Here is a 26,651-nt window from a genome sequence, read left to right on the forward strand (position 1 = left end):
TATTGCTAAATCATTTCAACAGAAAATGAATTAAATTGCATAAGAGGAAGTCTTTTAACTACATTTTGATTTCAAGATCTAATTAATTATAACAACGTGATTTTCACTTTCTTTTCTTGTCGAGAGTGCATGTCAGGATAAATTAATAATAAGATTTATTATTATAAACAAATTTTTAATTTATTGAAACGTTTTTTAATTTATTATAAAACCGTAATAAAATCATCAAAATTCAAAACCGATAGTATATCAAAAGGTAGTAATCTTAATGATGTTAGTTTGATCATTAACATGTCATATTTGATTGTGAGGTTGTTTTAGTACTTTTATTTGCATGTAAGAACAGTATTATATATCTAGATAAAATAGCATAAAAGTACTATATTGTCCTTATAAACTCTATTCTTTATTTTTATTCAATGTTTAACAAAAGTATTTACACTTTAAGAAATAATGATTGTATAGTCCCCAAAAGAGTGACGTAAAGAGCAAGAGATAGACGTTACATGAGACTAATCTGAGTTTAGCGTTCCAATAGAAATGAAAGTTAATCTTTTGATGGTTATGCATTAGAGACAGTCCCCAATGAGACTCAATTTTACAAGGTAGTGTTGGCTAAGTCTACATAAAGAAAAAATTGTATTATTTAACTTGTGTAGGTTTGGGGGACACTAAAATGAATATAAAATTAAATAATTATTAAAAAGTGGACTTTAAACTTAACTCGTAAAACCGACTTATAAGGTGAGATTTGCACTCACTTACTATAAAATGTCCTAATCTCTAGTTGATGTAAGACATATTAAGAAGTAGACTTTAAGCATAATTCAACCTCATAAAAGCGGCTTATAATAGGTGAGGTTTACACCCACTTATATACTATGAAATGTCCTAATCTCCAATTGATATGGGATCTCCAACAATAATTAAACTTAGCCGTTAGGGACACTGCGTGAGAAAAGCAAATGTGAGTAAATTGTCGTCATTGGGAACAAGACCTGAAAAATAAATATGAATAAAATGCACTTAAGGAGAGCGAAATGGCCACGAAGGAGACTTAGGATTTTTTGGAAGAATTTCGGGATTATGAGTTTGAAAGTGTGAGAAAATGAAAATGTGAGACAAAAATGTTTTAATGCTTTATTTTTTTTCTCATTAAATAACTTAGCGTGGACTAAGGTGACAATAAACGTTCACATCACCTTAGTGACGCCTAAACCTACGTTAAATGTATTGTATACACTTTGTGTTCCCATTTTCGATGCAATATCATTATGTAACTTATTTTTTTTATTGCATCTACTTTGTGTCATCATTCTATACGCTAACTTATTATTATTTTAATAATTTTTAACTTGCATCCACTTTGTGTTCCCATTCTAAATTCAATGTTATTCTGACACTTAATTTTTTTCATTGCATCTACTTTATGTCCCCATTCTAGATGTTAACTTATTATTATTAGTTTAATAATTTTTAACTTACATTAACTTTGTGCCTCCATTCTAGACGCTAACTTATTATTATTATTTCAATAATTTTTACTGTAAGTTAAAGGTCTCAATTGTGGACATAATATTTGACATTTATTTTTGTGTCCAATTTGAGTAGACTTTCCCCATGCTAATGACTATTTTTTATAGCTCTTACTTTTTGTTGGCAGTTAAAATGAATTTTTCTTGTAGAGTTATAAATGTTTTTGCCAATGTTTGTGTTATTAGTGGGAATAAAATCCAAGTTTAATAATAGAATAAAAACTATAACAACTATACAAATTGTGTAATACTATGACAATAATAATAATTATTATTATTAATTATTAATTTATGAGTAATAATATGTATGTAATATTAAATTTATTCCTTATGAATTTGTATTCCTATATAATAATTCATATCTAATGTTGAATTTATTTATAGATAGAATTACTTGAGTAATTTACCTACACTAATATTAATAATGTTGATAACAACAATAATATTAATAACAATAATAATATCATTAATAATAATAATGAATTTGAATATTATTGTTAATAATGATATTATTATTATTATTGGTGTTGTGGTTAATGTTTTATTATTATTATTATTAATTATTATTATTATTATTATTATTATTATTATTGATCTATGGATAATAATTTGCATGTAATATTGAATTTCCGTACAAATATATAGTTGTAAGTAAATTACTCGCAAATTTGTATCATTAGATCAACTTACAACTTCTTATAGTGAACCTAAAAAAGTATTCTCAATGTTTGTCTCAGGACGTTATCCTCTTTTAATTAGAAAACATGTGATCACACCCTTATGTAAACAAATTGTTTAACTATGAGTGACTAGGTCTACAAAATACTCAAATTATAGTTAAGGGTGGTTGTATGTTCAAATAATACTTTATGTTTAGCTAAAAGTAAATACAATCCAAATAATATTTTGTGTGTTTGTTAGAAGTGATTGTGGTAGAAATAATATCACGTGTGTAGCCAAAAGTGACTAAATTATAAAAAATAATCGTCTTTTATCTTGTAGTGTTAGTCAACTAGTGTAACTTAATATGTTGATAAAAAAAATTAAACATAATTTAAGTTTTCAGATGAACCAATATAAAGATATCTTATGAATGTGTGTATAACTTACTATTAAAAAAATTAATTTCTTAAAAATCGAAACATATATCAATGAAATTTATTTTAGAGAAATTCAATAGATTTGCTTAAAGTAAGATTACTTTTACCCGTATTGAAGTAGTACCTTTCCTTATGCAATGAATTGTTGTTCATAAAAAAAAAAAACTTTTTATCTATGAAATATATTTAATATAAAATGAAATAATGTTTTTTTTAAGTCAAAAAGTTGATATAATCATAAAAAATATATTTTTAGATGAAGTGTGGTATATAATATAGTTTATACAGACCAACAACAAAGTTACGTATTTATTGTTGTATGTACTATTCAGTGTTTTAAAATGTTGGCTTCTAATAATATTTGATTGTGGGTCTTCGATTAAGATGGAGTAATATTTATAAAATGTTCTTCAATACTCACGATGAGTCTAAATTAACATAAATATCACAATTAATCATAAATTAACTCTGATATCATGTATTAATCTTATGTAAAGTTTAAACTTAAATAACTTTTACTTTGGATCACTGATACGATCACGATAATAAGTAGTGTCTGGGATCTTCTCATATATACAATACATAATAAAAAGAAAAACTTAATATTGACTTAGTCCAACAAACTATATAATTTGCTTGTTTTCCTAAGAAAAACTCATTCCAAAGTTCGTGTGTTTGCCAGCAATCAGGATGTGTTGATGTTCATTTTAGATCTATTTAAGAATTAATATGGTGTTTGCCAAAATATATTTGTTAAAAAAATCTAAGCTCTGAAATGAATTTTGTCACATCCACAAATTAGTCTTTTGATTTTGACAAGGAATGTCTCTTAAAAAATTAGATACACAGTGTCAAAATTGTTAAAGCAAGTGCTTTTAACATTGAGAGTTGAATTAGTTTTCCGTTTAAGTTAATAATATATGCACGATCTCTGAAAAGAATATAAAAAATGTAAAAATATGTATATTTCATTATATTTCCTTCACAAATTATCGTGTACTAAAGATGAAAGTGATCTCAATTAGGTTGTGTTTGCATAGGACAATTTAAAATATTAAAAGAAGGGTTTGCGAAGTAGTAGCAACGACTGGTCGTTTAATATTTGCACAATTGAAACAAACAGAGCATATAGAAGAGGCGTGAAAGTGGGAGTTAGGGGTTGAAACACTTGAAACCTGACTTTGCCTTGCGTTGTGTGCTTCTGGAATCTGTCCCTAAAACCAAACCCAAATGGCTGCTCTCTTGAGAAGGTTTTCAAGAGCCACTCTGATACCATTCGCCGCCCAATCCAACTCCTCTCACTCAAATCTCCGCCTTCCGTTCACTGCGATCGCCGCCATTTCCGGCGGAGTCTCCTTCCTTTACTACCATTCCTCTCCCAACCTCGTAATTATTCTCTCCCATTCCTAATTATCATTTTTTTTAAAAAGATTATTCTATATCTTTAGATCGACTCTTTTGTCCTGTGAACACAATCACTAACGGAATAATCAAGTGGTTACGGTTACTGTTTGTTTGCAGGTTCATTCGCAACAAACAGAACAGGAGGAAAGTAGAAATATCGGTGAGTGTAGGTGTGCATTTGATTTGGAATTGCCTTTCGCTTCCAATGCGTTGTAAAGAAGATTTTGTACTTTTCCTTTTCAGCGCTCAACCCGGACAAATGGATCGAGTTTAAGTTGCAGGACACTGCCAGGGTTAGTCACAACACTCAGCTATTCAGGTATGGCAAATCGTGAATCATAAATAGTATTAGCTGTGTGTTCATATTCTATCTATCAGTACTGAAGCCTTGTTTCTTATCACATCCAATTATCTCTAGAAAATGCTTGTCAAACTATTAGTTTGTAAAATATTCTAGTTAAGAAAATGGAAATGCTTATCATAATAAGCATCTTAACCCAAGCAATGAGCTTTTGGAGATAAAGACGTGTGTTTGAAAGAGATTCTAAGGAACTTAGTTAAGCTTATCTGATGGTATTAGCATTTAAGCTAGTGCTTGGTTTGGTTAAATTTATGGAAGTGGTTTGTGGCCTTTCTTTAAGCTCTTATTATCTTGTCGAGTAAGTTTCATTGTGAAGCTGCTTATAAATTAAGCTGTAAGTTCTCACGTGATAAGATTCCTATTTAAAGAACTTAAATAAACTGTTTTCACATATTCAGCCAAATCATACAAGGCACGGTTTCATTGTTGTTGCACATATTCATCAATGTTATAGTTTCATGCGTGCAAATGCATTTACAATTTTTATCTTCTATTGGTATAAATGTGTCTCTTTCCCTGTGTTTGGTGCCAGGTTTTCATTTGATCCCACTCAGAAATTGGGTCTAGATATTGCTTCTTGCATCCTTACAAGGTTTGCTAGATTTTCAATACAATGTGGTTTTGCTGTGGTATGATATATTTCTTCTTTGTTTCAATACAATGTGGACCTAAAGCATCTGTGTATAACTGCAGGGCTCCATTGGGACAAGATGCTGAAGGAAAACCAAAATTTGTTGTACGCCCGTAAGTTTTCCTGTTCAAACAATTATGGCTCTTGGTCATGTAACCTTCTGTCAATCTTTGGCCTAAAACATTCACAATTATGTAATATCAGTTCCTTAAATTGTAGGCTTCATATTTTTACTAAACTTATTTTTCTGTTTGCCATGATAGCCTTAGTGTGATTAATTAGCACAGCTTTTCAGAAGGCTTGTTGTCGTCCCTCTTAAACCCTACATTGTTGGTTGTAAATGTATATGAAAAGTATTCATATGCTGTGTATTATTTTCCACTTATTTTGTGGACCTCAGAAATTCGTTTAGCTATACATTAATTAAATGAATTGAGATCAGAGGACACCATCTACTTTATTTTCCACCTTAAAAAGAGTCAAGTTAGGCCCATATGTGATAGTGAATGCTTAAATAGACTCTAGGTCTTCATCCTCCTTATTATGTGGATGTTTGTGGTTGGACGGTTTCCATTGTTTATCATGTTACTCCTTCCTTTGTGTACTTTTTTTTGGGTGCCTTTGAAATGAGTAACATTTCTGACATCACAGGAACCCTTCACTGGGTATGTTTGAACACTATTTCTCTTTTGAATAATGTAATTCTCGTCATGTTATGTTTTGTTTCCATTAACCTTTAGAAACCATGACAAAGGAAATTTTTTCTTACTAAAAGATGCAGTATAGATAATAGAAGTGCAACATGTATAAACTATATATCATAGTACCGGGTGAAGGATTTATCTTATGCTTTTGCTGACAAAATTTACTATTTAAGATAGATAATTGCATTCCTAGTTTGTAAGAGTGGATGAGATTCTATAACTTGGAGGCTGCTAGCCCAGCCCTGTGTAGGACTAGATTTCTTTGGGAGGCTGGCTCCTTAAATCTCAACTTCTAAAATTTTCTGATGACATCTTTGTGTTTATCTGGATAAGTAGTGTAGAGTTACTTTTAAGGAGAATTAATGAAAAGAAATCAAAAGAATAAATTTTGTTTTTTTGTTTCATCTAAGGATAATTTGTGTAACAATGTATATGAACGAAATAATATAAAGTTTGATATAGTTTTATCACGGCATCTCTACATGTGGTAGTAAGGCTACATACACACATTTACTCTCTCTCTCTAGCTTCAAAGAAACCCATTATTTGTTATAATCTGCATTTGGTAGAGGGAGGTGGTGTAGTTCTGGTGAGGTCATATAATATAAGAATAAGACCTAAAAAATTTCCACTCATTGTCATGATCACTGTTGAGATGCTAGTAATTTATAGCTTACTGTTGATATTTCATGGACGTATATCTAAAAGGGTTCTTGTTTCTGAATCTTCAGGTATACTCCTATTTCAGATTCAGAATCGAAAGGACATTTTGACTTGCTAATCAAGGTATCTTACCATTATAGAGGCATTACTTTTCTCATCTCGTAGATAGTTTATGCTTGGAAGAGCTTCTCCACAAGTTCTTCTAGTCGAGACATATAAGATGAAAAAAATGCAATTAACTTCTCCATAAGTTAAAGTTAACTTTTGCAAAAGTTAAAAATAAAAATTTAAGATAGTTATGCAAGAGAGCTTTTACAAATTAGCTCCTGGAGAAACTAATTTCAAAATTTCCTCATTTTTCTCTCCCATACGGAGCTTATGGAGAAGTTTGTTCAAACAGACCCCTAGCCCACCTTTTTAAAGAGGTACTTTGGTGATCCATTTTTCAAATTATTTCAGTTGTATCCTGAAGGGAAAATGAGCCAGCATTTTGCAAGCTTAAAACCAGGTGATGTTGTTGAAGTGAAAGGGTATGTCATTTTCAATAACAATTTAAGATCAGAAGAGTACTTTCCATATTTAAAATTTATATAAGAAATCCATTGTTTCTTTCAGGCCCATTGAAAAACTCAGATATACTCCTAATATGAAGAAGCACATTGGCATGGTAAGCATATTCCTACCTGTTGCCATTGACAATACTGGGATATGGTGTTCAGTATCATCATTTTAGTTTATTCTTAAGATGGAAAATGAGTTTACTGAATGTGGCTCCTAAAAATTGGTACTTCTCCTTAATAAAAGATTCTTTCCAACATATATAAATGAAGCCTATTTTTTAACCAGAAGAGTCACCTTTTCTTTCAAAATGGAAAAACGGGAAATTAGATAATCCTTCTCTCAAAAGTTTGTTTGGATACCTACACAGAACTCCTAATATAACCCGTACACAAATTTTTTTAATCACTTCGTAAATATAATGGTATGAATATGTTGAGTTTGTATAAATATTTTCTTTTGCTTCCATGCTACACTTGCCTGAGTTCTCTCTTCTTTCCTTTTTTTTTATTGTATGACTCAGATTGCTGGAGGCTCGGGAATTACTCCTATGCTTCAGGTAATTGAAGCTATTTTGAAGAATCCTGACGACAAAACTCAGGTAGGTGGTAAACCCTCTGCTTTGCATTCCCCGAAGATATATAGTTTGTTTTTTCTATACTCTTAATTTTGTTATCAAATAGCACTGTATGGGCAGTTATTTTTATTTATTTTATCCTTTTGGGCATCTTAATTCATATTGCTATATATGTACTGTCATTTTGTTTATTATGCATATTAATTTGATTTTTTAATTTATTTATTTCTGACAATTTGACTAGCACAACTACGTAAGAAAATCACAGCTTCTATTGGCCTTTTACATGTACAGGTATCATTACTTTATGCTAATGTCTCCCCAGATGACATTCTGCTTAAACAAAAGCTTGACATTCTAGCAACAAGCCACCCAAACTTAAAGGTAAAATCTTATAGCAAAGAGGACATTGTTAGCCAATTACAAAATAATTTAATTGGAAACTCTTTTCTTCACAAAATTTGCAGATATTCTACACTGTAGATAATCCAACAAAAAATTGGAGAGGAGGTGCAGGTTACATATCAAAGGATATGGTTGTGAAAGGCTTACCTGCTCCTAGTGATGATACTCTTATACTGGTGAGTTTTGCTTCAAGTAATACCTACATAACATTAACAGAACTCTTTTAATGTTGTCCAACTGATGATCTATTTAAACATTTAATTTGAACCTTTGGGAAAATTATAACATGTTTTTTCTTTTCTTTTTGAGAGCAATAATTGTCCATGTCAGATACTACATTGGTTGTCGTCATTAGTGGTAGCTATTTGTGTTCCTTAATCAAGTGGTTTACTGTTCCAATTCTGGTAATAACACTTTGGGTATGGAGTAAATCATGTTGAGAGGAAAATACTCTTTTGGTGTGTGCTTAAGATCCCTGGCAGTGTTGGTCATTGTTTTTGGGTGAGTAATCCGAATAAATACCATACTTTAGTAGAAAAATTATTCATGTCAGATGGCTGAAATATCCTAGAGATTAGTAAGGCATGTCCCGAACATGTTTAGGCTACTCCAACCAAATGCTAACCAGGATATCTGCATTTAATCGGTACTTATGGATTGAATGGCTTCCCTGGATAAATGTTGCATTCATAAACATAGTCTGGTCAATGCTTTGTAGTTGAAATTTGAATATATTTAGAGCCCCTTCCATGGCAAATTGTTGCACTAGACCATTATTCTTCTAAGTGCATACTTGTAATCAACTTCCCATATCGTGCACTCATTCCAATGTAAAATTTGTAGCTGATATTAATCTGGTCACAAATCAAAATTACTTTTAAACAGTTTAGAATAAATTCTATTCAATTTTAAAACGAATGAACACTTAAACTTCTGAAGGTTAGCGCGCAATCGGCAATCTGTGTCAGAAAGGCTTATGCCTAAACTATCTGCCTCGTACTATTTTATGTTAATATTCATGTTTCAGTTTTTTCCGGTAAGGTTTATTAGAAGAGGGATTAGGGTGAATGTTTAGCTGTTTGATTATTATTACGAAAATGATCTAGTTAATTCCCTACCTATTATCACCTGCATTTCAGGTGTGTGGACCCCCTGGGATGATGAAACAAATATCTGGAGAAAAGGCCAAGGACTGGACACAAGGGGAGGTATGGAATTATTTTGTGATGTGTCTGATTTTATGGATCCCTGTAATGATGCTCTTTATTTTATTGTTGATTTGCTGCAGGTTTCTGGCATCCTAAAAGAGGCTGGATACACTGAACAAATGGTTTACAAATTCTGAGAAATTTAGGTTTCTCGCATCTGATGCTAGCATTCTTGTCGCTACAGAATTTGTTACTGAAATGGTTTTCCGAAGAATAACCGTTGGCTGCGGTTGAAAATTCGAACATGAAATAAATATAGAATTACAGAGCACTGAGAATGATTAATTCGTGTATTTTCAAAATTTTGTGGATACTTAGTCATGCGGTTGGTTAGCATGATGTCAATAAAGGGCATCTATGGAGGGTAAATTTACTTCTCCCACCCTACTTTCCAACATTTTTTCAAAGAACTATGGCAAGAAAGGTATATAGCAGTTTTAGATTTTTTTTTAATAATTACTCGTGTGTCCATTTTTTATGATAATAAAAAACATTTTTTATCATAATTGTTAAAAAAAATTATTAAATTTTTAAGAAGATATATTCATAAAAATATAATTATAAAATAAAGAATCTTTATAATTTTATTATAACTAGTTTTTTTATTATAGGTAGTTAATTAAATTTAAAAAATAATTACAAAATTTTAAAAGTAAAATAATAAAACAAGTTATATTGATAAAGTTAAAATTGATAATAAATTGCGTAAACTTGAAATAATTACAAAACAAAATCTTTTTTATTAATTAGATAAAATTATATAAAAATTAATATTAATATTAGTTATCAAGTTTTAGATACCTAATTACTAAATTTTTTGCATACAAATGAATTGAGTGATAATTTCACAATCCCTAGTGTAAAAGTAAAGTTTAATGATAGCTTACAGTTATAATGTATTTAGCATATTAAGTGGAGCAGCGATAAATTTGTGAATAAGATAAGACTTTTTTTGTAAGGCAGACATAGAAAGTCTTGTGTAGGTTAAAAATGAAAGTTTATTTGTGCGCTTTCCTTCTGGTGATTATTATCCCTCCTTTGATGTCCATCCTCTTTTTCCTTCTCTGAATTCATGATGAGACCACTACAAGCTTGTAACCATGAGACCTTTACTCACCATTATAACACCGTAAATATGTCTCTCATTGTCACAAGATCATCATTGCACTCCGCACCATGACTTTGATAGTCACCACTATAAGATGCAGGAAACAAAGAATAAAAGTAATAAAATATTTTTTCAAAAATCAACTTTCTACGTCAATTATTTTCATAACTAATATGTCAATTCTTTAATTGAAAAAAAAAATCAAGTTTTCTATAAATCTCACATTGAATGAGAATATGAATGGAGGTGTGTTGGACATTCTATATAAACTAAGGATATGATTAATGGAGTAAAAATCTCATCCTAAAAATAAATTTTGTAAAATTGTTGGCAAAGTTAAATTATGTTTAAGTTCATCTGGTAAGTGCTAGTGTCCTCTATAACTTCCTCTGTGTAGATTAGTTTTCACCGTTCTTGTATACTAAAAAAAATTAATAAATAATAATAAATTATTATATTAATTAAGTTAGATGTTATTTTATAAATTATAACATTATTTTAAAGTAACTAAAATATTTAAAATAAATTCTAAATTTATAATTTAAAATAGTTATGTATCTCCACAAAAACTGTTTCAGTGTAAAAATGGTGGAAGTTTTTCGTGATATAGAAAAAAGATTTTAGTGTAGTAAAATTAACTTTATTTTATAATATTATTTAATATATGATAAATAATTAAAAATATTCCTTAACATTTCCCATTACCTTTATATTTTATTCTAAAATAATAGTATTTTAAAGGTATATGTACCAAATCAAACATATTTTATTATTTTTTAAAACTATGATTTTTTATACCAAAACATATTTGCAACTACATAAATCTTAAAAAGAAGTCACTTACAAATTGTTAATACTACGACATTATATAAAGTCGGTTATAATAACATCATCTTTAAAAAAAAATGCGGTGATAATATGGTAATTATTTTGTAGTTTTAATAACGGTTTTATATTTGCAGAATGTGAAAAACAATGACGGTTCTTTGTCCGAACAGTCATTATATATGCATCGAAGTCAAATTATTACGAATCCTTCGGTTACTAAAGAAACTTTAATCACTACTCAAATAAATTCTTTAGGATTATTATGATTTTTATTATATTTATTATTATTAAAAATATTATTAATAATATAAATAAATATAATTACTATTATTATTAATTAGTATAAATTATATTAATAATAATAAGTATAAATTATATTAATATATGTAGTAATGTATTGTATATAGACTTTTATATTGCATTATTGTTATAGAAATATGATATTGTTATAGAAATATGATATTTTATGCTAGATTAGATTATATTTATAATAATAGAACATTTAAAAAAATCCATTTATAACGATAATTTCATTTAAAAACACTTTTAAATTTTTCATTCTTTATTTGACAGAATTAAGATAATTCTAAAATAGTTGTTATTGTGATTTTATAATGTGGGTTTTAGAATTGTTAAATAACCTGATTTACAACGACATCCAAAATTACAACGATTTTCAAACCGTTTTTATATGATATTTTTAAAACACTGTTTTGTTTGCCATTATAGATTCCAAATGAATAGAAAAGAGAATTATCCAAAAACAACTAGATTATTAGAATATTATATAGATACAATAAGCTTCTTTCTTTCGATTTTTTCACGTGAATGATGCAATTTAATTCTTTTATTATTAATATGGGTAAAAGCCCTAAACCTTAAGTAAAGTTGTGGAAAATTTAAACCTTAAGTACACAGAGTGATTAATAATGCATAGAATGAAAAAAATGCAGTTATTGAAGCTGAGGATGGTTTAGAATTTGAAAATGATTTTATTACATTATGCTACTGTACTAGTTTCTAATAAAACAATTCGTTTTAAGCTTTTTAGATATCGGAAGGGAACCTACAACTTCGAATGCCATTGTGAAAAAAAGAGGTGCTGAAGTTTTCATACTAGATGACAAAGCGCATAAAGATATAGCATCTCCACAACTGATAATGTTTTGCAAGCGTATTTTTCATAAAACATAAGATTATGTATAAGAGAAAGTGAAGGAATCAGGAGATGTGAACAATGTATGAGTCCAGAAAAAATTGCAGCCGAAATCAATGCAGATATACAATTTTAGCAATAGCCAATAAAATCACCGAATAAATCAAACTAAGGAAATACAAAGTATTTCCACTACTCTGTGTTATGTCCATACCTTTGACGAAGTTCTGACACCACTTGCATAATTTAACATAAGTAAATGTTTCAACCAGGCACAAGCAAGCTTGGAACATACTCAAACGACAACATACGATAGTCGGGATTGCTGAAACTTTGAGTACGTTCTACTTTATTATCCTTCAGATTAAAGAGAATAAATTCCCAATGTTTATAGTTTGCCAGCAACAAGACATCACCATAGATGCACAAAATCACCACGTCCGCATATAAATGCCTATTGATCTGGAGACTTTCATAACTTACATTCAGCAACCGAACCCAGGATGTTTCATCTCGAACCTCCTTCAATTGCAAAGCAACAAAGTTGGTTCTCTTATGATCAAAAGAGACACAAAGGCATCCATTCAAAACTCCAAGATAAGGCTCAAAATAAGGTGGTTCAAAAATACAATCAGGCACCGGCAAATATCTGAATGTATCGGTCCTTAGATCATACGACAAAATTTCTAGTATCTCATTGTTAGCAGAAGTTCCGCACTTACCACCTTGAAAAGAAATTCCTAGCCAATTAACAGTGGCATTCAGATGGTATCCAAGTTGTTGAAAAGTGAAAAAAGAAGGACAGGTTAAAATATTTTTCCAACATGTGTCACCCATGCCGTAAACCATCACATTCATTTGCCGTATTCTGATATCCAAAATTATTGCCACCACCTTGTAAGTGTCACTACGATCATCGTAGCCAAACCCAAATTTCATATAACAGGAGTGGGTTCGAGGAAAGTCGGAATGGAGACGCAAGCATGGCGAAGATTCGGAGAGAATCCTGGTGGCAGGGTTCCAAAAGTGGACCCTGTGTTCTTCACAGTCATCTATGGGAAGAGAGTCATGCAGGCAAAGCAAGCCATTACAGGAACCCATGAAAAAGTTAAAGGGGTCGAAGCGGTACTGGCGATTATCATGAAAAGTGGATGCAGGGTTCTGGAACAAACAATGTATAGAGCAGAATGAAAGCCAGGTAAATGCCGCATCGTTTAGGTCTTTCAACCTTAACATGACTTGTGTGTTTCTGGAGGACCTTCCAAGGTGCGATTTAACGAAGTAGGGATCGGAGATAAGGGAATTCCAAGTCTTAGAAACGCACCTGAATCGCATCAGACTCTTTACAGAAAGCCATGAGAGAATTTCCATTATGAGTTCCTCAGGGAGTATTGGAGCAGAAGCCATCGCCATCTTCCTTCCAAAACCCTAGCGATCGTCTCGCTTCCTACCTTTTCACTTCTTCATGGGTTGTTACTATTTATACAAACATTTTTAGGTCAAATCGCCAATGGTTTCAATGTGTTTAGCCTTTTCTTTTTGGACTCTTTTCTTCTACTAAATCTTTTCAAGAAATTTTCCATGATTTCTTATCTTTTACAATTTATCATTTTTATTTGTAAATTAAATTTTCATATTTTAGTCATTAATGATTGAAAATATTTTCATATCATAATATAAATTATTTATTTTATATGGATTTTACTTATATAATTTGTATTTAAATTTTTTAATAAATTTTAATCATATAAACCATTTTTTTATATTTAATATGTAATTTATAATTTGAATGAAAACAACGTTGGAGAAGTAATATAAATTACACACTTACATGAGAGGGAATAAAACATTAATTGTATATATATATTGTGAAGTTATTATGAATGGAAGAGTAGTTAATCTCAAATATTAAAATTTTAAAATATAATTAAGATTAAAATAAGAGTATATTTTCCATTTCATAACAAAAAAGTTTATTTTAAATTTTTTTAATGTATTTTTTAATTCTACTTTTAATTGATAATTTTGAAAAGTGTTGCCTAATTTCAAGAGTCGTACATTACGTCATCATAAAGTTAACACATACGTTTTACAAGACTTTTTTTGTTATAGTACGTAGTATGTAGGTTATGATAATAATTTATATTTTAGAATGAGATTTTTTTTTTCTATTATTTTTTAAAATATTTGAAATAAATGGAGCAATTGTTTAAATTGAAAGATATAATTTATTTTGAAAATTAATTGGATAATGAGAAAAGTGTTGAGAGAGAAATGAATTTAAAAAATATTTGAAATAAATGTAACAATTATTTTGAATTGAAAGAGATAATTTATTTTGAAAATTAATTAGGAGGAAGTGTATGTTTTATGAGAGAGAAATTTATACCTATATAAGGGGATTCCCTTTAACTGCTCTCAATTTTTTTTCTTATTTTATCCTTAGATTAATATTTGATTTTATTTCAGTATTTTGGACATACGCCATTTCTTATTTTTTATAAAATATTTGAAATAAATGGAGCAACCGTTTTGAATTGAAAGAGATAATTTATTTTGAAATTAATTGCGAGGGAGTGTGTGTTTTATGAGAGATAAATAAATTTAAAAAATATTTGAAATAAATGGACGGAAAGAGATCAATTAATTGCATAATGACTGAGAGTGTTTGTTTTATGATAGAGAAATAAATATTATTTACATTCACTTCGTTATGGAGGGGTAGTTTTCGTCGATTACATCCACTCCCTTTTCTCTTCTATATTTCGACTCCAAAGAAAAAAAAATGCTAATAAATTTTGACACATCTAGAACCCTTTTCCTTCACACTCCATGTTCTTCTCCTACTCTCACCTCAATCACCACTGTATAGCAGCAACAACAACCACCATTGCTTCCTTCTCTTTACACCTCCCAAAGCGTTCGAAGGAGAGACGCGTCTCATTTTATAATGCAATTAAGAGGAGAGGAAGCCAATGAGAGATCATTTATTTTTATCATTTTTTTAATTCTATTTTTGATTTTTTAAAATGTTTTCTTAATGAAATTAATGGTAAGTTTAAAAAAAAGATGTAGGTTCCGTAGGAATTTACCTAATAATATAAGAAAAATGAATGCAAAGTAAGTGATCTCTTTTGGTTAATTAACAGTAAAATTGATTATTAGAAGAGTGGAGAAAGCTAATGGGGATTAAGAAGTTTTGAATAAAGTTACATTTGGTTTGTAGATAATAGAATTAGAAAAACAAATATAAATATAAAAGAAAATTTAAAGACAAAAATGTTGAAAATAACAATAAAATGAAAAAAATAACTAAAATAAAATATTAATAAAGATAAAATAGTAACAAATCCGTGTACACCAAAAAATAGTTATAAAAGGAATTTTATTTATACATAAGTATAGACTATATTTTAAGATAAATTATTATTTTTTAAATTATAACTTTTAAATAATCTTATTTAAATTTCATAAAAAATTGTGGATCACAAATATTTTTCAAGCTTATAATACCTAATCCAAACTATAGGATCATTGTAGATAGATAAGTGGTCGTTCCTCTATAGTTTATCCTTTTACCTCATAGGTAAGACAAAGACCATCTTTTTAAAAAAAAATATATTATGAAATTTATAATTTGAAATGTAATTTTTTTATTCACATCTCTTATCTCTTAGTTGTATAATCCGAAAGATATTTTATAACATCCATAAGTATTTTTGTTCCATATTTTCTTAAACAAAATGTACCTGTTTAAAGAAAAAAAAAATCATTAGAGATTGTATAATTTAAAATAAACCTTAAACCCTAAATCATTATATAAAAGTTTTTTCACATCACCTATTCTAAAATGAAAAATATAGAATATTTGTAGTATGGAGACACAAGAAGAAATAGCTTCCTACCTTCATAAATTTTCATATTTCCAAAAATGTTCCTTTGTAATATTTTGGATTACGTACTCCCGGAAGTCATTTTTCATATTCATAATTAGTTTATGGATTACATAATCTAGAAATCTTTTTTCATATGCAAGATTAGCTTCCATATTACATAATCTGGAAGTCTTTTCTAGCTTCCGAATTATGTAATCCGAAAACCTTTTTTTAAATGCAGACTTCCAGATTATATAATCCAGAATACCATTCCAGATTATGTAATCTGAAATATGGAAGTGACACAAGAATGATAAAATAGTATTTTCATGTTTTGTATGGGTGCCGGAAGAACATATGGAGTTGCAGGAAGAAACAGTCCTAGGTCTATTTTGGATGATGGGCCGAATTTGAGCCTAAATGTTGGAAGTCCAACTAACCACATTGGTGGTTTGTTTGTCTTTGTCCACAACAAACAGTGAAATAGTGAAATAATGAGAATGGTTGTTTCTTTCCGGATGCTAATGCCATTCACCAGTGATTAACGTTGAATGGTAATGTGAGAGCGAAATTGGAACGTGGTGGATTCCCTTCTTCTGTTTCTTCTTCTTCCAAATACCCCTTTTCACTCTCCCAATATGGACGAAGATTCCCTCAAACGCAATACCGATTGTGTTTATTTCTTGGCGTCTCCCCTCACTTGCAAGAAGGTTCTCTCTTTCTCCTTTTCACTTTCTTCAATGCCTCATTTTTTTTCTTCTCCCCTGCGCAATTCTATCGCCTCATTCCTCGTTTCGTATGCTGTTTCTTATCTTCTTCTATTGTGGGAAACCTAGTTTTATTTCATCCTTTTCGATTATGTTCTGTTTTCGTGTCTTCCAGTGCTTCGATTATACAATGCTTGGTGTTCTGGAGTTTATGTGACTTTACTTTGGTAGATGTTTTATTATCTCTAGATTTGATGCATTTTGCTCTTTTGTTTCTCAGGGGGCTGAATGTGAGTATCGGCACAATGAGATTGCCAGGCTTAACCCTAGGGATTGCTGGTACTGGGTATCTGGTGAATGCCTTAACCCAACGTGTGCTTTTAGACACCCTGTGAGTTTTTCAGTTATTATTTATTTTATGTCACGAATCATGACTCGCTCGCATTTCCACTTTTCATTTGCTCTTCAATTTATTGCTTAAGTGAAACTGTGATATTCTAGACAGTATTGGCACGTGTGTGGTTGAATAGATGTCTACTTGTGTTTGTTGCTGTTTTTTGAATTACGGTTTCTGAAACAAACCTATGGGTTATTTCTCAAATATATGCTGAGTGAAGGATATGTTTCTGCTAAACCCTTATTAATACCGACACTGTTACATGTTGCACTCCGCATGCATTTGTTATCCACTATGTTATATTTTTTTCTTGTTTAATCTCTGACATCCTGGCCAATTTTAACCTCCTATGACTGTCTGATTAATTTTTATCTTTTTGTCAGCCTCTGGATGGGCACACTGGAGTGCCAGCACCTCCTGAACCTACACAAAATTCATTGCCTGCAAACAAGACAATGGTACCGTGTTATTTTTTCTTCAATGGATTTTGCAACAAAGGTGACAAATGCTCTTTTTTGCATGGGTCTGATGATAGCATTTTTACTGGAAAACCTGTGAAGAATGATAACGGAAGCACCGACGTACACAATCTAGAAAATAAATCATCAGGAAATGGAACTGGTGTAGCGTCAGTACCAACTCACCAATCTTTAACTGCTCCAAAGCATTTGTCTGACTTTAAGCTTCAGCCCAAGGAAGATCATCAGTTACAGTTAACCAAAAATGTCAAGCAGCAAGGCGATTCCTTAGTGATATCTGCTTCAGAATATAAAGAAGCTGCAGTGAGTGGGTCAGACTCTCCGTTTCCAGATGATGGATTTGTTCATAATATGTCTCATTTACGCACTGAGCAGGGTTCGGAAGAGCAAGTAAATAGTCAAATTGAGCCTGAGGAGCGGTGGGAATCATCCCCTCATTCCCCTGGATTTGACGTTCTTGTTCACGATGAATTGGAGAACATCGGTTACGAGGAAGATTCTGAATATTTACCAGTGCTCGATAGGAATGAGCAAGAGCTGAATGAACAGTACCTGGGGCATGAATTTAAGGATCCAATTGAGTATGATACTATGTGCCCAGAAGCGGATATTCTGTATCCACAAGAAACATATGATGGTTACAGATGTTTTGATAGAGACCTTGCTCATGCTAATGGCAGAACAGTTCGTACTTATTCCAGAGATATATTCTTAGATTCTATATTCTCCAGAAAAAGGATTCGGATGTCAGCTGAGGTGGCTGCTTATGACAGTAATTTAGATCTACGTGACCATCTGAGGAGACGTAGAGAAAATAATGGGCCTCCCAGAAGACAAGAATCGTCTTCTTTGATGATTCGAAACCAGGAAAGGCATCAGAGGCCTGGCATTGAGCAGCGGCCAAGTGGAAGACTGACATCGCAACTGGGATATAGTGCTATAGATTCGATTGGAGAGGTTGAAACTCTTTCAATCGCTAACAAGCACGGGTTATTCAGGCGTTCCCAGCAACATAGACCACGGAAGCATTATAGAGAAAAACCCGTCAGACGACCATTTCTGTCATCTAAAATATCCAGGAAACCAGTTTCTAAACAAAGGGGATTTATTCAAGAATCCACTACATTTTCAGCACCTAAGTCTCTTGCAGAAATTAAAGAAGAGAAGAAGAAGGCTGAGGAAGGTTTACATTGGAAAAGCACATCAACTGATTTCCAGGATCCCAAACCTCTGAGTGAAATTCTCAAGGACAAAAGGACCTTGGATTAGTGCGACGTGGCTGCAAAACATGCAACAATTGAATTGAGATTAAAATGACTACTGATGAAGAGACTAATATTTTGCCGACGATAAAGGATAAAATTGGCTGATGGCCGTGCCTTCTTATCATCCTTTACCGTGCTAGGTACAATGACCCTGTTTTTTGCCATTGGTAAATGGTGATAATTTTTCGTTCGAGTGAGGTTTTTGAGGCCGGAGGCGGATAAGATAGATATTAGATAACCAGTGTTTGACTAGAATTGTTATCTTCTGTAGTTAGTTGAATATGTTGATTTGGACAGGACGTCTTAATCTAGAGAGCGTATTACTGATTTACATGAATTTTACGTGTGATTTTGGCTTACCATTTTCTTGTACAGACCTGCTTGGAGTGTTTTTAGCATATGATGATTGTCCAACATTCGGGGTTTTGACAATTATTGTTGCTTGGGTAAGAGAAACCTTTTTAACATTTGTATAAATGATATTTGTTTATGACTTTGATTAACAGGCGCTTTGATTTTTTTTTTTCAGCTTCAACTGAAACAATCTTATTATTTATTAATATTAAGCTTGCACTTAAATGAACCTAATAACCAGGTGTAGGAGGTCCAAAGTTAGATAGATAAAAAAGGACAAATTATTCCTTGGTTTTCCGAACTATTAACATATTGTCAGACTATTTAGTTTAATTGAGCTCATTGTTTTGTCATATTCATTTTTAATGGTTTCAAGTGCTATAGCCTTACCCTAAAAACTAATTTTTAATCTAACATGGAATTGAATTAACACACGATATAGGGTGTTTCTTTATACGCTTCATAAATTTTGTGGATAGGGTATTACTACCACTCATTGAGAAAAAAAGTCCATATACGAATTTTAGGTCATGGATTTACTTAAAATTTAGGATGAGTGCATGTATCTTATATATTAATTGTCTTGTATCCGCGTCCATAATTATTTAGTTAAAATATTTTTCGCATATAATTGGGATTTGTTAAATTATGTTGATCTAATTTATCAAATATTATATTATTTAATATCTTTCGATTGAATAATATTAATAATTTAAAAAAAATAGATTATATATATAAATTACATTAACCTAAAATGATTTGATATTTCATTTACATAAATAAAAAATTGACAATATATATTCTTTAAAAACAACAAAATATTAATTATTTAATTGTTATTATTCTAGAAATATGTGTAAAAAAAATTAATTGTGAGGTAGGGTGATTTGAACGCTAGGATTTGGTTTACACAAAAGCAGTAAATATTAATGGAACCCAGAATATTCTGACCGGGCTGCAAAAGAAAAGTGAATATGGTAAAGTAAACCCAATTACTCAGTATGGTGTAGCACCAATCAAGATGCTAATGACCCTTTGACTCTTCATTTTTTCAATACAGGTAAAACTATCACGAATATGTTGTTGACAACCAATTCACTTTCAAACCCCATTCAAGTACAGGAATGCTATTCTCATTTTATATGCTCACAATAATTTCTGCAATAAATGAAAATATTCAAAGAGAACAAAACCCTAAACTAAAATAAATAATGTCATAAAAAATAGCATTATTCTTCCAAACATGGAAAGTAAAGGTTCATTAAGTTGGGTCAACATAGGTCGAATAAGAAATCTGTGCAAACGGTAAAGGCCCAACTCAATTCTCGGTAAGAAATGGTTCAACGATCTCATTAACAGACACAAACCTTGTCCCTACCCACTATAAATAAATTAGTGTATGCTCTGAAATTATGAAATGTGATATTACATCTGTGAAAATAGACCGAGTCCACCAAATGGCTCAGAAATTTGGAACACTTGCTGCATATGTTTCTCCATTTCGAGTCAAAAAAAGTAGGATGTAATTAGTTTGAAGATTGTCCAAAACTTTAACCGATCAGCGGTACCAAACCCAGGGATTAGATTCTCCTCTGATTTTCTTGTTCACAAATACAGATTCTTAAATCTGTCATTTTCCCCAACCTTATTATCTCTAACAATCAAAGGTCAAACACCATCATATAGTTTGTTAGGCTACTCAAAATTTCTTCAAATTGAAGCCTATCTCAGAGAGAGGGAGAGGGAGATGACTGAGTTTCAGAGGTCTGTAACATCATTTAGAAGACAAGGATCTTCAGGGTTGGTGTGGGATGACAAGTTCATCGCAGGCCTTGAGAACCAGAATCAGAACCAAGAAGCTAAGGCAAATAATCAGAGCCCACAAGGTCAAAGGGAGCTGCAGGGTCCTGGATCAACTGCCAGGTTGGAGCGGAGCAGATCAGATGGAGCACGCCCTTATCGGACGGTCAACGTTGCACCAGCATCCATCGACCCACCTTCTCCCAAGCTAGCAACCTGTGGCTTTTGCTCTCTCTTTCGGAAACCAGTTCCTGCCAAACCCACTAAATCTAAAAGACCTAGGTGATGTATCACTCATCACCATCGTAATCTTCTCTGCAACTTGTAAATCAGTGCTTTTGTTCATCTTTATTGTTTCTCTGTTTCAATTTTCTGGTTTGGGTTTGTGTTTGTTATTATAAATTCCTTCACATATCATATGAATGTGTAATAAACTTGTTATGCCAGTTACATCCATTCATTTCACTGCACTAAAAAATCCCACATCTCCTACTCCTCTCAGACTATAAACAAAGAAAAATAGTTATAAACTAGTTTTAGTTTAGATTTCTCTTGATACTTCTCGATTTCTTCAATACATACCCGCAGTAATTTAGGTTAACAAACAGTGTTTCTTCTCCATCTATGTCATTTGATAATGTTTTTTCAAATTCAGTTGACCTTTATCTTCATTGCTCCTTTTCTTCTTTCAACCAAACTACTTCCATATAGTTTTGACTTATTACAATAAATATCGCAAATTTTAAGCAGTTAGCCTAATTGATAATAATTCACATTTATTAATTACATGCCAACCCTTGGGCTATTGGATTTTCTTCTCTTATAATAATTTATAGTTATTAATTACATACCAAACTTTGGACTTGTCACTATTGGGAGTAGGATTGAATAAATTAATATTAGGGAAAAAATAGCTTTAATCAATGTTGTCAATTTGTTTTAATTTATAAAGGTTACATTTTAAAATTACTTTTAACTGTATTTATTAGAGGTTGTACTCAGGTTTAACTGCTATAATATTTTCTGTAAGATAATGATATTTTTAGAATAAAAATATTAAATAAATTTAAATTAATTGAGGTAATTTTACTATTTGACTTGGCTGGGGAAGAAGTCAAATAGAAGATAATAAGTATATTTCCTGATTGTTCTAGAAAAGAATAAAACCAAATAACAAAACTTACATTTGACAATTAAAGCTTCTCTATATAACTAAAATCCACGTCAATCAGATCAAGTTTGGAAAGGTAAGTATGTAAATGTAAACTTCTACTTAATAAGTGTACACATATAATTATGATTAAAAAAATTAACTAATTTGAAGATGCAAAAAAAAAAAAACAGTTAACGGTTAAATAAAAAATATTAGCAAGTATCATCAATTGATGAATTTATTTTTCAATATATACTAAACTTCATCTAGATTAATTACCACTTATCACTTTCGTCAAACTAACAGATTTTATTATAAAACTAATTTTTTCCACCGAATATAATTCCAATAAATATACGAATAGATGTATTGAATTAAATTATAATTATAAATATTAAAGTTATCTAAACTCCAATCAAGTTAAATTCAATACTTGTTATTCCAAACACTCATTTCTTTAGATTTTTTCAAAAATCTAAATTTGTATTCATTCCTCAATGACTTAAAAATTTATGAAATCAAAACCCAAGCAATCCTTAAACACAAAAAAACTTGAATTTTAAAACAGATGATCTAGTTTTCTTTACATAATTCTCTTTATGCTTACGGAAACTTATTTCTTGACTTAGTGGGAGAAATTAATGCATCAAGAACCCCCACATTTCTTCAAAGGACAAACCTAAATACACACCAGTCAAAATATCAACTTAGATTTTGGTCAGATTTCCTCTTCCTTCACAACTCTTGCATGCAAGCTTAGAAGAGATGGAGAAAAGAGTTTATTCAAAACGAAACAGTCATTATGAGGATCTTTTAGTTTTGGAAATATAAGTTGTAAAATTTTGGAACAAGAATTATGAAGAGGTGAAATGAAGAAAGAAAATAGAATGGACATTGTTTTCTTATCACTTTTCACAAAGAAGGAATGGAATAAAATATCACTTGTTAAAGGTACTTCATTAAGTGTTAATGTTGACTCTCTTCTCAATTTCACTAAAAGCCCCATATTCAATTTAACCTTTTAAAATAATTATACTCTCACTCTCTTTTATCCATTTCCATAATATAAACAATTAGAATTGTTAAATGGATTATTTGCCCCACCAAATCACTTGGTGGGTTATCTCAACCTGAGTCTAACTTAATCCAATACAGGTTTGTGGGTTAAATTGGATGACTCGATTAGTTTTTTAAAAAATTATAATTATTTTTCTTTAACAAACTTTTTAAAACTATAATCAAATTCCAATTTAGTGGAACAATCATGACAAAAAAAATTATATGGCTATGCATTCAATGACCATGACATATGTTAACGTATATAGAATAATATCTAAGGATTTTGATTTCGAAAGAAAAAAGAAAGAGGAAGAAGGACACTTGGAAAGGAGAATGAGAACTTATAGACTTTGGATATTTTTTTCACTCCATTTTTTAATTGTGTTGGGTTGTTGTTATGTTACGTTAGAATTTTTTAATTCTTTTTATCAGGAATTGGTGAGTCAAGTCGCCACGAGTTCAATCAATCTAGGTGAGTTGAGTTCGATTTTGATTTTTACTAAAATTTACAATTTTTTTTAATTTAATCCAACTCTAACTCGTGGTGTGATAGATTGAATCACGAACTTTCTTTATAAACAACATAATAAAACAAATATAATGTAAATTTCCAACTCAAAATAAATGAATTTACTAATATGATTAAATACTTCTAAAAATTTAACTCCTATATAGTTATTAAAGCTAACTATAAATATTAATATGTATAATTATTTAATTATTTTTAAGTATATTAATATTTGGAAATTCAGAGTTAATATAATTTTGGTCTTTTAAATTTATAAATATCATTCTAGTCCCTTAAATTAGAAAAATCATTAACACATAAATTTAAGGAAATAGAAGAATAATTTTTAAACTAATTTTAGTTAAATATTAAAAATTATAACTGTATCTTTAGTTTTTATTATAAACATATTAATAGAATTTCTTATATTTATTTTATTTTAAAGTATTTATACAACTTACTTTAGAAATATATAAATATGAAAGAAAAATTATACATTAACAATGAGAGTTATAAACAATCACTGTTGTGATTGTTTTAATAAAATATTATTATTTATCTTAAATTAGTAATTAAATAATATAAAAATTTATTACAATAATAATATTATTATTAAGGGTCGTTATATGGATGTAAAAAAGGGAATTGTAAATGTATTATGATTCAATATAAAATTCACATCAATTTAAACTAGTTATATAACTTTATTTTTGAATTAGTTATACAACTTACAACTCTAAATTGACTTTTTAAAATAATATTTACTTTCATTTGCTATTAACATTGTAAATTATTATTTTTATCTCTTTGCAAAGCTAACTTCAATATAAATATATTTGGTAGGGTAATGATACTTTAACATTCACATCCTTTCCACTTCCAATTCACAGTCAAATATATTATTATTCTATTTTAAGAAAACATATTAATTTTTATTAAAAAAATGTAATATTTTATTAAAAAAATGTAATATTTTATTAACAAAATGTAATATTTTATTACTAAGGGTTGTGGAGTGGAAGTGAGAAAAAAACATGGTGTGAAATAAACTTTTTCCTATTTGTAAATAGAATTTGTTATTTATTTTCAAAGCAAAATTTTAATATATATTGATTTGGCTATTTATTTGTTTTCTTTTCTTCTTTTTTTTGTCTTTTTTTGTTTTTATTGTTTTTATTGTGATATCTCTTTTTTTTTTAGTTTTCCATTTTTTTCTCATGTCCAATATGTGTTCCGTTGGTAGTTTACCCCTAAGCTTTTATTGTTGTTCCTAGTTCTTCACGTTGCATTCCCTTATCGTTCTTGATCATGGTTGTGCTAGTTTGACATCGTCATCAGTCACACCATTTCTCATTTGTTATCAGTGACAATCCTAACTTCTCTAAAGAGAGATAAATTTAGTTTTATTTGTTAGATAGTTGAATGATGTTTATATCGTCGTGTGTAGTTGAATTTTTATACATGATATGATCTAGTTCTTGCCTTTCTTCTTTGTCGTAGTTCATCTCTTATGCTTATGTCATCTTTGTGTGTGTGATGTCCTTATCTCACCCCTCATTAGCAGCATTGGTGGTTCTAGTTCCCCTTTATTGTTGATGACACCATTTCTCTCTTGTTGTGCCTCACAATCCTAAGTTCTCAAAGAATAGGTAAATTTTGTGTTTTGGCCCTAACATGGTTGAAAGATATGTATACCATTTTATGAATAATGGGATGGTAAAAAAAATGTTTGTTATGATAGTATACCAACTAAGTACCTTGTGAAAGAAGTGTCCCAAATGAGAATTAATTTAAACTTCATTATTATTAAAACTAGCATCTTGATTGGAGTTTATTATTACTTGCATGTTAATTGTGTCCACCTCCTTGTTAATTGTTTCTTGCCCACAACCTCCTTCGATATTCGTGACCCCTCTCACAATAGCATCCAACTTCACATTTCTTCACACTCCAACTCGTGTTTTACTCTTTTATTTCTCCTCCTTTAGCCGTTCTCCCCCAAACTAGCAGTCCCCCAACTTCAAACTCCCAATTCCTTAAAACTTTAAAATTTCAAGTGCCAAATTTGTTGTCCATTGTACTATTATGTCACATTATTTTCCATTAAATAAAGTCATCTAAGTAGTTCTTAAGTGGTGATAAAAAATAGATTTGGTCAAATAATCATTTTTGAACTTGGTTACTGATTTGTTAACAAGCGTAAAAACATACATTCACCTTACGACTCCCAAGTGACTTTTTTAATAATATTTTACTTTCATTATGGTAAATGAAATTTTTTGTCTCCTTCCAAAGAAAACTCTACATGTGTTGGTTTGACTATCTCTTTTCTCTCTTTTCTTCGTATTTATCTTATTGGTGTCTCTAATATCGCATTCTTTTCTCATATCTCTTCCTTCATTGTAGGTTTCCATATCAACCTCTCCATTAGTGACCGATGTGTTCGTTATCATAATTTGCTCATTGTGCACTTGTCATTGTTCCCAAATGCTTCTTGTTTTCCTCCTTGTTGTTTTTGGTTTTAGTTGTGTTAGTTGTCATCCGTCACACTATGTCCTCTTACTATTTGTGATAACTCTAACTTCCCTACGTAGAGGTAAATTTTTTTGGTTTGTTCATCACATTGTTGGAAGATACTTATATTATTGTGAAGAGTTGCATTCTGATACACGATACACTCTAATTTTCACGTTTATGTCGCAGTTTGCCTCTTGTACTTATATCCTTTTTGTGTTTGGGTTGTTGTTGACTTTTTTTCTCATCAATGGTGTTAGTGGTTTTCATTATCATTATTATCACTAGCACCATTTCTCCTT

At 30.3% G+C, this 26,651-nt stretch overlaps 4 protein-coding genes across 4 annotated transcripts; 3 read left to right on the top strand and 1 right to left on the bottom strand.

The window, feature by feature from the left end:
- The first annotated feature begins 3,636 nt into the window (after positions 1-3,636).
- On the top strand, positions 3,637-9,533 carry LOC137807511 (FAD/NAD(P)-binding oxidoreductase). Its single transcript, XM_068608191.2, has 13 exons — positions 3,637-4,021; positions 4,157-4,199; positions 4,283-4,358; positions 4,933-4,992; positions 5,094-5,144; positions 6,467-6,521; positions 6,858-6,928; positions 7,014-7,065; positions 7,480-7,557; positions 7,828-7,917; positions 8,001-8,114; positions 9,078-9,146; positions 9,227-9,533. The coding sequence occupies exons 1-13, from the start codon at positions 3,866-3,868 to the stop codon at positions 9,281-9,283; spliced, it is 972 nt and encodes a 323-aa protein (XP_068464292.1). The 5' UTR covers positions 3,637-3,865; the 3' UTR covers positions 9,284-9,533.
- Positions 9,534-12,257: 2,724 nt separating this feature from the next.
- Positions 12,258-13,675, bottom strand: LOC137805912 (F-box/kelch-repeat protein At3g23880). Its single transcript, XM_068605792.2, has one exon. It carries the CDS (start codon positions 13,649-13,651, stop codon positions 12,503-12,505), a length of 1,149 nt encoding a protein of 382 aa, XP_068461893.1. The 5' UTR covers positions 13,652-13,675; the 3' UTR covers positions 12,258-12,502.
- Positions 13,676-16,622: 2,947 nt separating this feature from the next.
- Positions 16,623-19,464, top strand: LOC137807512 (zinc finger CCCH domain-containing protein 17). The gene is made up of 3 exons (XM_068608192.2): positions 16,623-16,823; positions 17,101-17,211; positions 17,601-19,464. Exons 1-3 carry the CDS (start codon positions 16,752-16,754, stop codon positions 18,963-18,965), a joined length of 1,548 nt encoding a protein of 515 aa, XP_068464293.1. The 5' UTR covers positions 16,623-16,751; the 3' UTR covers positions 18,966-19,464.
- A 1,223-nt stretch (positions 19,465-20,687) lies between these two features.
- On the top strand, positions 20,688-21,720 carry LOC137807513 (plant/protein). The gene has a single exon (XM_068608194.2). It carries the CDS (start codon positions 21,063-21,065, stop codon positions 21,399-21,401), a length of 339 nt encoding a protein of 112 aa, XP_068464295.1. The 5' UTR covers positions 20,688-21,062; the 3' UTR covers positions 21,402-21,720.
- The last annotated feature ends 4,931 nt before the right edge of the window (positions 21,721-26,651 follow it).

This window comes from Phaseolus vulgaris, chromosome 3 (genome assembly GCF_051622355.1).
Source record: "Phaseolus vulgaris cultivar YP4 chromosome 3, ASM5162235v1, whole genome shotgun sequence".
NCBI classification, from domain to species: Eukaryota; Viridiplantae; Streptophyta; class Magnoliopsida; order Fabales; family Fabaceae; genus Phaseolus; species Phaseolus vulgaris.

Excerpts from the sequence above, each read along its gene's own strand:
- LOC137807511 (XM_068608191.2), top strand. The coding sequence starts at position 3,866 with ATGGCTGCTCTCTTGAGAAGGTTTTCAAGAGCCACTCTGATACCATTC. Across the intron at positions 4,359-4,932 it reads CACAACACTCAGCTATTCAG|GTTTTCATTTGATCCCACTC; the intron begins GTATGGCAAATC and ends GTTTGGTGCCAG. Across the intron at positions 9,147-9,226 it reads AGGACTGGACACAAGGGGAG|GTTTCTGGCATCCTAAAAGA; the intron begins GTATGGAATTAT and ends GATTTGCTGCAG.
- LOC137805912 (XM_068605792.2), bottom strand. The coding sequence starts at position 13,651 with ATGGCGATGGCTTCTGCTCCAATACTCCCTGAGGAACTCATAATGGAA.
- LOC137807512 (XM_068608192.2), top strand. The coding sequence starts at position 16,752 with ATGGACGAAGATTCCCTCAAACGCAATACCGATTGTGTTTATTTCTTG. Across the intron at positions 16,824-17,100 it reads CTCCCCTCACTTGCAAGAAG|GGGGCTGAATGTGAGTATCG; the intron begins GTTCTCTCTTTC and ends TTTGTTTCTCAG. Across the intron at positions 17,212-17,600 it reads CGTGTGCTTTTAGACACCCT|CCTCTGGATGGGCACACTGG; the intron begins GTGAGTTTTTCA and ends TCTTTTTGTCAG.
- LOC137807513 (XM_068608194.2), top strand. The coding sequence starts at position 21,063 with ATGACTGAGTTTCAGAGGTCTGTAACATCATTTAGAAGACAAGGATCT.